Source organism: Phyllobates terribilis, unplaced genomic scaffold, assembly GCF_046119375.1.
Source record: "Phyllobates terribilis strain yellow unplaced genomic scaffold, ASM4611937v1 Scaffold_11__3_contigs__length_659146591, whole genome shotgun sequence".
Classification (NCBI taxonomy): domain Eukaryota; kingdom Metazoa; phylum Chordata; class Amphibia; order Anura; family Dendrobatidae; genus Phyllobates; species Phyllobates terribilis.
The window spans coordinates 181237922-181250234 of record NW_027362771.1 but is presented as its reverse complement, the minus strand read 5'-3'; the positions used below and the strand labels follow the sequence as shown (position 1 = coordinate 181250234).

Below are 12313 nucleotides of genomic sequence, written 5' to 3'. Positions count from 1 at the left end.
GCAAGAAATAAAAACTGAACTTGCAGTTTTGGTTAATCAAATTGCCATTCATCAGTGGTTAGAGGGAAACACACGTTTGAAGAACATATATTGGGCAATAAGCTTCATCTGGTGGAAAACATCTGGGGTTTCGAAGAATTTCTTTTTTTTTTTTTTCCTTTAAATTATACCTCAGATTACAACAGTAGATATATTTATATCTTGAACCACCAGAATAATCTAAATCTCTTAAATACACATTATATACATATTGTAACTGTAATTCATGCAATTTTATTTTACAGATGAGACCAACCTGCCAGTGGATACTCCTAGCTACTTGTCTTCCCAAGGAACACTTGCTGACAGACAAGAAGGATACATCTCCTCTGAAAATGGAAGCCATCATTACATAACCTCCTCCATGAGTGGTTACTTCTTGCAGCAAAGAGACACTAATGGTATTTTAGACTCTTTCTTTGAAATAAGAAACTGTTATATATCTTAGAGAAATCTGCTTTTTTTTCTCATCTAGGACTGCTAAATCTTTACAAAAATTCTCAATTCCTGGGTAAAATCTGTATTCTGTGATCTACAGATTTTTCCATTACTGAGATGGGAGATGGCAGTTGATGTTCATAACCTGTAACAGAATGTCTGTCTTCTAGCTCTTCCCTCCTCCATAGAATTTTAAAAGCACCAATTGTCATCTCCTATCTCACTAATAAAAAAAAAAAAAATAATCTGTCTTCATTGGATTCAAATTTTACAGATTTTAGCCATGAAATAAGAATGAAAAAATAAATCCAGGAGGGGAAATAAGCTAATTTCTCAGATTTTAAGATGGATTATGAAGTTATTTTCTTATTTTTATTGATTTATGAAATAGAGTAACTGTTGGCTTAATTTTTAAGTGATATGTGACCATAAACATGACAGTATATAACTATCATATACAGCCATTGTTCCTTGAAAGTGCTTGCAGGTGGCTTCTGTCTCTGAATGAAATGAGATTTGTTTTATTTATAGGAATTTGTCATTTGGATAATGGAAGTGAAGCTGACTTGGAAACCGGAAACGATCCACTTCATTATCCATATATGGGGCTGCAGAGCTCAATGTATTTAAAAGGAAGCTTGTACAACCCTGAAGGATGTGAAGTCTACCAAGCTAGTAGGTGTAAAGCTCAGCAAACCACGTTTTGTTTTCTAGATTTGTTTTTGACAAAAAACATTAAGTGATGTGTCGATTTCTTCTAAAAGCTTGTACTTTAGATCAAAGATCGGCAACCCTCAATGCTTATGAGCCAGATTCTGGAACACAAAAGGACTTTGGATCCCTATACACACAACAAAACGACGATCATTTCATCAATAATTCAGATGTAAATGGAAGTTTTCCTGTGATTTATGCTTTTCCTGGCTCTGTCTGTGACCAAAGTGAAGAGAACAGGGCTAGCACAGATTCAGAGAGAGGTGTTTTTGGAGTCCAGAAGAATTTGGATAAAACGTTGCACATGGGTAAGGTACATTTTATCTTTAAAGCTGCTTTTGTTTAGGGCAATGTCACTAGCTGCCCTCTGCTTTGCCTCAACTTGAACGAAGACAAAAGTGGGCAAAGCTGACAAACTGCCAAAAATTCATCTGTTTTTGCGCAATTAAGAGTTCCTCAAAATATTAACCCCTTTGACGTGGTACATAATAGTACGCACCACGTCATCACACTCTGTTCAGCACGGGCTCTGGCACTGAGCTCGTACTAAACCAGGCACATGTCAGCTGATCTATACAGCAGACGTGCTCACAACATCTGCGGGTGGAATTGCGATCCACCTGCGGCTGTTAACCAGTTAAATGCCAGAGGTCATTCTCTGACAGCGGCATTTAACATCGCCGTGCCAGAAGCGCGTCACTTACCCCGCACATCGGTGACCCCGTCATATGATCACGGGTGACCTATGGGTTGACATGACAACCCAGGGTCTGCAGTGGTCGGCGCTCATTGCAAGTGAGCAAATCTGCTACATACAGGCGATCTGATCATCGCCTGTACATCACCATGGAGACTATTGAAGCAAGCAAAAAGAGTGTGTGTGTGTGTGTGTGTGTGTGTGTGTGTGTGTGAAAAAACACATATTTGGTATCACCGCGTCCTGAATCGCCCTATTTTTATCAATAAAAAAAATAATTCATCCGATTTGGTACGTAACGAGAGTTCTAAACTCCAAAATTCCTATTTTTTATTTTTTTTTGGTCGCCGCAACATTGCAATAAATTGAAATAACAGGCGATCAAAACCTTGTATCTACCCCAGAATGGTATCAATAAAAATGTCAGCTTGGTGTGCAAAAAAAGAAGCCCTCACCCAGCCCCAGATCCCGAAAAAATGGAGACGCTACGGTTCTCAGAATTTTTTTTTTTATTTATTTTTTTTCTTTAAAGAATTAATGAGACTCCTGAAAAATTGTCTTTAATATTGGTTTCTCTAATTTCCAGGCACATTTGGAAAATCTGTATGGAAGCCCCCTCATGAACCTTTCCAGAAACCAATGGGATATGTGACCACACATACTAATAGTCATTCCTCCTTGGATATACATTTAGACTGTTATACAGAAGAGCCATCAAAAATTGCTTTTACAGATGAGACTGGGAAAGAACTCGACAAGCAGAAGATGTCTGACGATCATAGGACTATGTTTTATTGCTATGATATAGACACATAGCAGTTTAGCAATATTTGCATTTCTTAATCCAAAGACTGTAACTTTCTACCTCAACTATAGACTTTGCCCAAAGGGAAACAATAATGAATTCGAGTGAATGCAAAGTCACTTGCAATGGATTTCAGAAAATCTGAAGAAAAAACACTTTGCATACAATATCCGCTTATTTTAGAGCTTTTGTTTGATATAAAGAGAAAAATCCTGCCATAATTTAAAAACTGTATATATTGGTTATAAATATTTTTGTATTTTTATATCAGATTTTCTATGGAAAATGAATAATGTATTCTAAAGAAGTTGCCAAATCTTTTGGTTTTTGGCTCTTTAAGCGTATTGTACATTTGCACAGTATGATGAATAAATAAAAAAGGGGTTTAATATGTATTGGTGATAGTGCCATATGATCTGTAGAATTATCAGTAATTCATATCAAAAGTAGAAATTGTTGAATTGCATACATGGGATCAATATTCATAAAATTGCAATATCGCTTAATCCAGGTAATGGTTTAAATACCAACCGTAATCTCTTAAAGGAAACCTGTCATCAGGATTTTGCTAAGAAAACTACAGGTGTTGTCAGGTTGGTGCTGTTACACTGATTAAAATGATACCTGGGTTGAATAAATCTGCCTTGTGATTCTTGTTTAATCTGTGTTTGCAGTGTTGAATTAATGAGATGCTCGTGCTTGGAGTCGGGCCTGTTGGCGGGTCTTTTTTTTTTTTTGGTCCTCTGGCCTCATCTTTCATTCTATTTTAAATACTGCGTTTGCGGAGTTAATGTAGTCTTTCCCCAAAAAAATTTGGCTCCAGCAAAATGGCGTCAGTGGCACATGCACAGAAGCATCTATCGGCGGTGCTTGCGTAGATTAAGAGCATTGCTTGCAGAAAGATGCTATTGCGCCGGTGCCATTTTGCTGGAGCCATTTTTTTTTTATTTATTTTTTTTTTATTAAAGACCACAATATTAACTGCTCAAGAGCAGTATTTAAAATAGACAGGTCACTGAAGGTTCAGTAATATGTAATTTAAGCCCAGAATGATGACTGAGGCCAGAAAACCAAAAAAAGGCCCGCCCTGGAGCACGAGCATCTCATTAACTTAAAACTGTAATCACAGATTAAACAAGAACCACAAGACTGATTTATTCAACCTAGGTATCATATTAATCAGTGTAACAGCCTCAACCTGACACTGCCTGTCGGTTTACTTAGCAAAATTCTGATGAGGTAGTAATGGCAGACACTAACAGCTTTTAAAAAAGGGCTGGTCAATTTCCTCAGTACACATAACATTGTGGGTTATAGTTAAATTATTGACAATTTATAATTGGTGGAGAAAGGTTGAACTTGATGGAATGAGGTTTTTTTTTTTTTTTTTCAACCTATGTAACAATGATGGCAGCTGTATACTGACTATTAACCGTGTGTATGCATATATATGTGTATATATATATATAAATATATATAATATTTTTGACTGCTCACTGACAATAGGACCAGACATACGCAGTCCTTACAAATTTTTTTTTTAGTGAGCTTGTAAGCACTGCATCTGTAGAGAAATCCCAGGCAGGCTAAAGGGGTTGTCCGGTCCAAACCAATAAGACTGCTTTCACACTGTGTGTGAGTGCAGACTTATGAAACCAAATCTATGAATTAGCTGTCTCTGATAATGTGTGCACATACCCTTACAGTAAAATATTTGCTGCAGCCATTTCTGCTTCAAATACATACAGTACAGACCAAAAGTTTGGACACACCTTCTCATTTAAAGATTTTTCTGTATTTTCATGACTATGAAAATTGTACATTCACACTGAAGGCATCAAAACTATGAAATAACACATGTGGAATTATATACTTAACAAAAAAGTGTGAATCAACTGAAAATATGTCTTATATTCTAGGTTCTTCAAAGTAGCCACCTTTTGCTTTGATGACTGCTTTGCACACTCTTGGCATTCTCTTGATGAGCTTCAAGAGGTAGTCGCCGGAAATGGTCTTCCAACAATCTTGAAGGAGTTCCCATAGATGCTTAGCACTTGTTGGCCCTTTTGCCTTCACTCTGCGGTCCAGCTCACCCCAAACCATCTCGATTGGGTTCAGGTCTGGTGACTGTGGAGGCCAGGTCATCTGGCGTAGCACCCCATCACTCTCCTCCTTGGTCAAATAGCCCTTACACAGCCTGGAGGTGTGTTTGGGGTCATTGTCCTGTTGAAAAAGAAATGATGGTCAAAACTAAACGCAAACTGGATGGAATAGCATGCCGCTGCAAGATGCTGTGGTAGCCATGCTGGTTCAGTGTGCCTTCAATTTTGAATAAATCCCCAAAAGTGTCACCAGCAAAGCACCCCCACACCATCACACCTCCTCCTCCATGCTTCACGGTGGGAACCAGGCATGTAGAGTCCATCCGTTCACCTTTTCTGCGTCACACAAAGACACGGTGGTTGGAACCAAAGATCTCAAATTTGGACTCATCAGACCAAAGCACAGATTTCCACTGGTCTAATGTCCATTCATTGTGTTCTTTAGCCCAAACAAGTCTCTTCTTCTTGTTGCCTGTCCTTAGCAGTGGTTTCCTAGCAGCTATTTTACCATGAAGGCCTGCTGCAGAAAGTCTCCTCTCTACAGTTGTTGTAGAGATGTGTCTGCCTCTAGAACTCTGTGTGGCATTGACCTGGTCTCTAATCTGAGCTGCTGTTAACCTGCGATTTCTGAGGCTGGTCACTCGGATAAACTTATCCTCAGAAGCAGAGGTGACTCTTGGTCTTCCTTTCCTGGGGCGGTCCTCATGTGAGCCAGTTTCTTTTTAGCACTTGATGGTTTTTGCAACTGCACTTGGGGACACTTTCAAAATTTGCCCAATTTTTCGGACTGACTGACCTTCATTTCTTAAAGTAATGATGGCCACTCGTCTTTCTTAGCTGCTTTTTTCTTGCCATAATACAAATTCTAACAGTCTATTCAGTAGGACTATATCAGCTGTGTATCCTCCTGACTTCTGCACAACACAACTGATGATCCCAACCCCATTTATAAGGCAAGAAATCCCACTTATTAAACCTGACAGGGCACACCTGTGAAGTGAAAGCCATTTCCGGTGACTACCTCTTGAAACTCATCAAGAGAATGCCAAGAGTGTGCAAAGCAGTCATCAAAGCAAAAGGTGGCTACTTTGAAGAACCTAGAATATAAGACATTATTTTCAGTTGTTTCTCACTTTTTTGTTAAGTATATAATTCCACATGTGTTAATTCATAGTTTTGATGCCTTCAGTGTGAATGTACAATTTCCAAAGTCATGAAAATTCAGAAATTACTTTTAAATGAGGTGTGTCCAAACTTTTGGTCTGTACTGTAAGTGTTGGCAAGAAAAATGCAGCATAAAATATGTGCTTTTTTGATTCTTTTTATTATTTTCCAGTTCATTAGAATAGGTGAAAAACACTGTAAATACGCTGAAAGAATTGATATGCTGCAGATATGAAACTTCTTCAAATCTGCAAAGAAAAAAATAAGCAACATGTGCGTGGAATTTCAGAGATTGTATTCACTTTGCCGGCACTAGGAAATCCTTCAGTTTTTGTGACAAAACTGTGCGGAAAAAACACAGCAAATACTGAACGTGTGCATATACCCTAAATATAAGAAAGGAAGGGCCCCCTGGGGTTGGGATTTGGGGGTGGTCTCAACCCTCGCTACAGTTAACAAAGTCCACTTCCGCTCATGGTGTGAGGTTCATAGCCTAGATACTTACATCAGACATAACATAGTTCCAAAAGGTTTACCGATCTGATATTCCATCTGAGAGAGCATGTACGCCTGAAATCTGGGAAAAGTTTGAAAGCGAGGCCACTGAAGGCTCAATTCATTGTATGCATTTATTGTTAGACCAGGAGAAATAACGCTCTTGTACAATCTTTATCAACTTAAATCAAGCAAATTGAGCATGTCAAAACATAAAAATTAGGTTGATTTTGAAAGCTGAGGCCTTGTTACAACAAACCATTTAGAAATTACAGTCTTGTGTAAAAAAAAAAAAAAAAAAAAACAAACAAACAACAAATTTACTCATGATCTTCTGGAATTTAGGAAACACATGGCTTACAATTTCCATGAACAGACTAATCATAGATACACGCAGTCTGAGATTTCATCATCTGAGGGTGAAATATCAGACGCTAAGGCTGTGTGCCCACGATGCATTTTTCATGCGTTTTTTTTTTGTGCGTATTTGCAGCGCGTAAACGCTCCAGAAACGCATTGCATACCTTATCCCATGACTTCCTATGACATTCTGCAAGTTCTGTGCACATGGTCAGGATTTTTTCTGTGCAGATTTTACTCGCAGAAGAAATACAGACATGACCAATTCTTGTGCGTTTCTGCATGCGTATTTGCCTATACAATGCATTGGAAAAAACGCATGGCAAATACGCGTTAAAAAACGCATGTAAAAACCACATGCGTTTTTCTGCCAAGGAGATGCAGAAATGCTCAGGAAAATTTCTGCTTCATTTCTGCATTGTGGGCACTAAGCCTAAGGCTGTGTGCCCACCATGCGTTTTTAAGCGTTTCCGCAGCAGCAAAAACACTGCAGAAATGCTTAAACGCTTGATAGAAGGCCTGCCATGTTCTCCAATAATAATCTGCATGTGCTGCGCACATGCTGCAGAAATTTCCGCTGCGGGTTATCATTGCGGAAAAAAATGCAGCACTACCAATTATTTTGCGGAAGCGCTGCATTTTCGCCGCCATTGACTTGCATTGGAACGCATGGAATCCGCATCACTGGATCTGTAGATGCAGAATCCAAGCGTTTCAATGTCCCGATGGTACCCGGGTCTGGAGGAGAGGAGACTCTCCTCTGGACCCGGGTACCAATGAACCTGAAAAAAAAAGAATAAAATAAAAAATATACACTATACTTACCTTCTGATGGCCCCCGGTGTCCTTGTCTTCACTTGCCGGCAGATCGCGGTGGACTGAAGGACCTGTGCTGACGTCATTTAGTCATGTGACGGCAGGTCCTTCAGTGTACCGCGAGCTGCCGGCAAGCCAGGACGGAGCAAATAAAGACTTCGGGGCCATCAGAAGGTAAATATAGATTTATTTTTTACCATTCTTTCGGTCACACTATATAAATCCATGCCGTTTGCATGGATTTATATAGTGTGACCAAGTTGACAAGCACTTTCCAAGTGATGCTAAAATCGCTTGGAAAGCGCTTGACAACCCACATGCGGAAATGCATGTGAAGAACGCTTCACATCCGCATGTCCCTGGCAGACAAACGCATGTACAATCCGCATGCTTTTTTTCTGCCAGGGAGATGCAGAAACGCTCAGGAAAAATCCGGAGCATTTCTGCATCTTGGGCACATAGCCTAAAAGATCAGGTTACAACTCTCCACAAAGTAGGTTCTTTATCCCTCAATATTAGATCGAAGGGTCAAAGCAGCAGCAGAGGAAGAAGCATTGGCCAGAGAGGGAATCTAGGGACATGAAGATTTTTAGATCAGGAATTGACACCAGCCCCAACATATCGTATTCAGACTAAGTCCTCCCAAAACAAAGGACCTAGAGTGGGGGTACTGATCACCAGAAATACCACATGTGAAACAAATATTAATCTATCCTCACATGACCTTACAGAAGAAGAAAAAAAGCCTTCTTGCAAAGGGTCTATTTGTCCCCACAACTCAGTTTAGGGCAAAATTAAATGGGCACATTTTGTTCCAGGATCATAATTGACGCCAATGTGGTGAGTTAGACCTATGGGAGGAGGATTTTAGCTAAGGAAGGTCAACACAAGATAGAAAAAAAGTTTTTCTTCTTTACCTTTTGATAATGAGTTTATTGGTAGAGTTATGATGGCACCCTGAGCATATATTCATGTGCTTATCAATTTATTAGACATTGGCTATCGAGTGTTTCAAGGAGTACACTAGATGCTGATCTCGATATTTCTATCTATATTACAGATGTAAGTGGGACGCTGTTTATATGTATATATATATATATTTTTTTTTAGTGCGGAGAGAGGCGTCTTTCGTCTATCTTGTTCGCTCGCTGTGTCAGAGCAGGGTTAGTCTCTACTGGCTCATTGAGCTGAGCCTCTCGCGTGGATGGATGGATGGATGGATGGGTGGGTATATGTCTATGTTGTGTGGTCGGGCCGCCTAGATCTGCAGCCGATTGGTACTTTTGGCACTGAAGAGCTGAGTCTACTGCTATTAGTCCATCGAGACGAGCCTCACTGATCGGACTTTCCACCTATTGGAGAACCAGTTTTGCAGGAGAGGGGTGGAAAATAAAGTATTTAAAGCCAGTCGCTGTGCTGTCGAACTTGTCAAGCTACTTTTTCACTATGTGCACACAACTGTGCACTTACATATCATAATTTTGTTTATCTGGTTATCTTTCTGCCTAACTCCTGTTGATTCAAGGGAAAAATGCAGGTATTCTGCACTGCTGGTAAGGAATTCATAGGATTCAGATGAATAGAAACAGATTGTAGTGTATTCCCATCACGTTTCTAGATCGAATGGACCTTTTCCTCGGGAACTACAGTAGAGATGTTTATTGTGGTTTCCATGGGGAAGAGGTCTGTTTGACTTAGAAACGCGTTGGAAATAAACTACAATCTATTTGTATTCACCTGAATCCTGTGAATTTCTTAACAGCAGCGCAGCACTCTTGGATTTCTTCCTTGGGTACATATTGACATTGATTTATCCAACCAACGGAGCAACAGCATGAGAGGTATTGCTATCCAAGGCTATTCAAATGCTGTGGTTTTACAGCATCACAAGGTGAGCACAAGAAAACGCAATAACATGCTATTTGATTAATTCCTTACATGCACTTTTTGTCAATCCCTAGTCTATTACCCTATTGATTCTCAAGGCAGTCATATTATGATGAAACATGTTGGGCTATTTGTGAGGACAGATAGTGTAATTTGAGTTAACTTTTTTTTTTATTTTTAACCTATCTTTGTTTAGCTTTTCTCTATCAGACCTTCCTATCCTTTTTGCTATCTAGCTATAGGGTATATCTATTCCAATGGCTGCTAATACTAACTAGTTAAAGGGAACCTGTCAAGTCCCCCCGTGTCCCCAGGCATGATAACATACTAACATGACTTACAAGCGCTGGCGTCATCGCTAGCGATATACTTACCTCGCGCATGTGCGCGGTTTCTTCCCCTCTCATCATTGATCCTCTGAAGTCGAGTGTAACCGTGCCAGCTTCAGAGAGGTGCGCTGCGCATGATCGGGAGTCTCTACACTTCCAATCATGCGCATTGCGCCTCTATGAAGCCGGCATGGTTGCACCTGACTTCAGAGGATCAAGAGAGCGGGGAAGAAGCCGCGCACATGCGTGAGGTAAGTATATCGCTAGCGATGACGCCAGCGCTTCTAAGTAATGTTAGCATGCCCACAGGGGCGTGATAATGACGCGCCCCCTGGGCCGTGGGGTACTCGGTGCCGGGCCGGTCGCCGATAGGGGAGATGTCACAGTGGCGGCGACCCGATCCGTGACCCAGGGCGGTCAATCAAAAGAGGAAATTATTTACAGGGGATTTATAGTTCTTATATACAGTTCGTGATGCCACCTGTGGCATGCGGCCAAAGGGAGCCGCTGCTGCCGAGCAGATCCTCCGGAGCTGGTGTAGACGCAGCAGAGTTGGTTCCGCTCTCCACAGGCAGAGCCCATCTCCAGGGCAGTGCAGATGTTCCTGTTATGGACGTAGCACTCGTGGTGCAGTGTAGTGCAGGGGGTGATGGCGCAGCAGCAATAATTGACAGAGACAGTGGGGTGCAGTCTTCCGGATTTACTCACAGTTCTTACTTTGTTCCTGGTTACAACTGCAGATCATAACTTCCCACGTCGCGCTGCGTTCACCGGGCAGGGGCTCAGCCAACCCTCAGGGACCTCCGGAGTACATAACGGGACCCCCTTCTGTGTGTTCCTTCTGGCCATCTCCCTGCACCTCACACCTAGTGTCCCAATCCAGTGACCGCGGACCTTGCCGGGCGACGTCTTCTCTGTCCCCTGGGTCCTCTATGGCCACCTTCTTGGTGAGACAGATGTGGCTTGTGGCTGCAGCACCTAAAATACTGCAGCCTCCGGTTTCCTAGTTGAATATTTGTAATTCTCACTAGTTAGGGACCGGTCCCCTCTGCGACCCGATCCCTCCACCGCCTGGTAGACTCGGGAATACTTATGACCGTGTGATATTTCAGTTTTTCTTTTTTAATAAATTTGCAAACATTTCTATATTTCTTTTTTTTTTTCAGTCAAGATGGGGTGCAGAGTGTACTTTAATGAGAAACAAAATGAACTTTTTAGAATTTACCAAATGTCTGCAATGAAACAAAGAGTGAAAAATTTAAAGGGGTTTGAATACTTTCTGTACCCACTGTATATTTACAGGTATCAGAGGGAGCTACCCCAGCTTATACTACGGTCTCATTTGCATTAATTTAAAGACCTCAGTACATTCATAGATCATTATTAAAAGTTATGTTTTACCTTCTTTTTTTTTTTTAGAGACCCCTTTTTCTATATACAGTGATTTCTTATCAACTATTTTTGGGGGTAATTTATTCATACTGTTCAGAAACTAATTTTTCCTTAGTTTATGTTTTAAACTTGGCAAAATTTTGTGCTATAGTTACTTTTAAGGGCTCATACTCATCTGGGTATAACACGGCCGAGTGCTATGTTATAAAACATTGTATTGGCACCCAGCCCCGTGTTACACCATGGGGCAGTGCTGATCTGCTAATTTGGCATGAGAGAACAATCGCAGGATTTGCAGCGAGACTCGACTCACTCGCAGCCATACAAGTCTATGGGTGCGAGTGAAACATCGGACTGGACTCTGATGTCATCCCAGTGTAGTCCGATATACACCAAGTCAGACCATGGAGGAGATGGAGAAATTACTCTCTTTGTCGCCCCCGCACTTGTGCTGTGATTCTCATGCGAGAGGATCAGAGCACAGAGCACGGACACTCGGCTCCTGCTCGCAGCAGAGCTGGGGCTGGGGGTCATTAGCATATCACATCAGATGCAATACACTAGTGTGACTCCGGCCTTAAAGGTTGTGGAACGTGCAAACCCTGTTGGCATATGCAACAGATTAGGACTTATTATAAGTGAAAGGAGGACTTTATACTAACCAGACAGCAGATGGCGATAGTGTGTAATGTTATATGCTTGCTGTAATGTGGGGAGGGAAGCTCTCAATTGTTGGTTGTTTTTTTACTTCCTGTGTTTTTTCTTTCCTGAATGTGTTATGTCAGCAGCACACGGACTGTGTGACACTGAATTGTATCTCATGTTTATCCAGTATGAAATAAATACTGTTTACTGAAGATATCTTGCTGATTGAAGCTCTCGTAAGTACAGTGGTGACTGTAAGAAGATGCACTCTGCGACAGGTTATGGGCCCAGACACTACAGACCCGCACTACAAGCCCAGGCAGCAGGATCCCGGTTTATAACCCCCGATAACGGAGCACACAGATAAGCTCTGTAAACAGAAGGAAATAAATCCAGATACAGAGTGACAGAGGAATTCATGATCCCAGGA

General features: G+C 41.1%; 1 protein-coding gene across 1 annotated transcript in view; it reads left to right on the top strand.

Annotated features, from left to right (window-relative positions):
- The window catches only part of LRIG3 (leucine rich repeats and immunoglobulin like domains 3), a 30154-nt gene extending 27044 nt beyond the window's left edge, over positions 1-3110 (top strand). The window contains exons 16-19 of the mRNA XM_073651860.1: positions 285-440; positions 1009-1152; positions 1242-1499; positions 2475-3110. Coding sequence (XP_073507961.1) covers positions 285-440; positions 1009-1152; positions 1242-1499; positions 2475-2704 — 788 coding nt within the window. The 3' untranslated portion in view covers positions 2705-3110. The remainder of the gene's footprint in view (positions 1-284; positions 441-1008; positions 1153-1241; positions 1500-2474) is intronic.
- The last annotated feature ends 9203 nt before the right edge of the window (positions 3111-12313 follow it).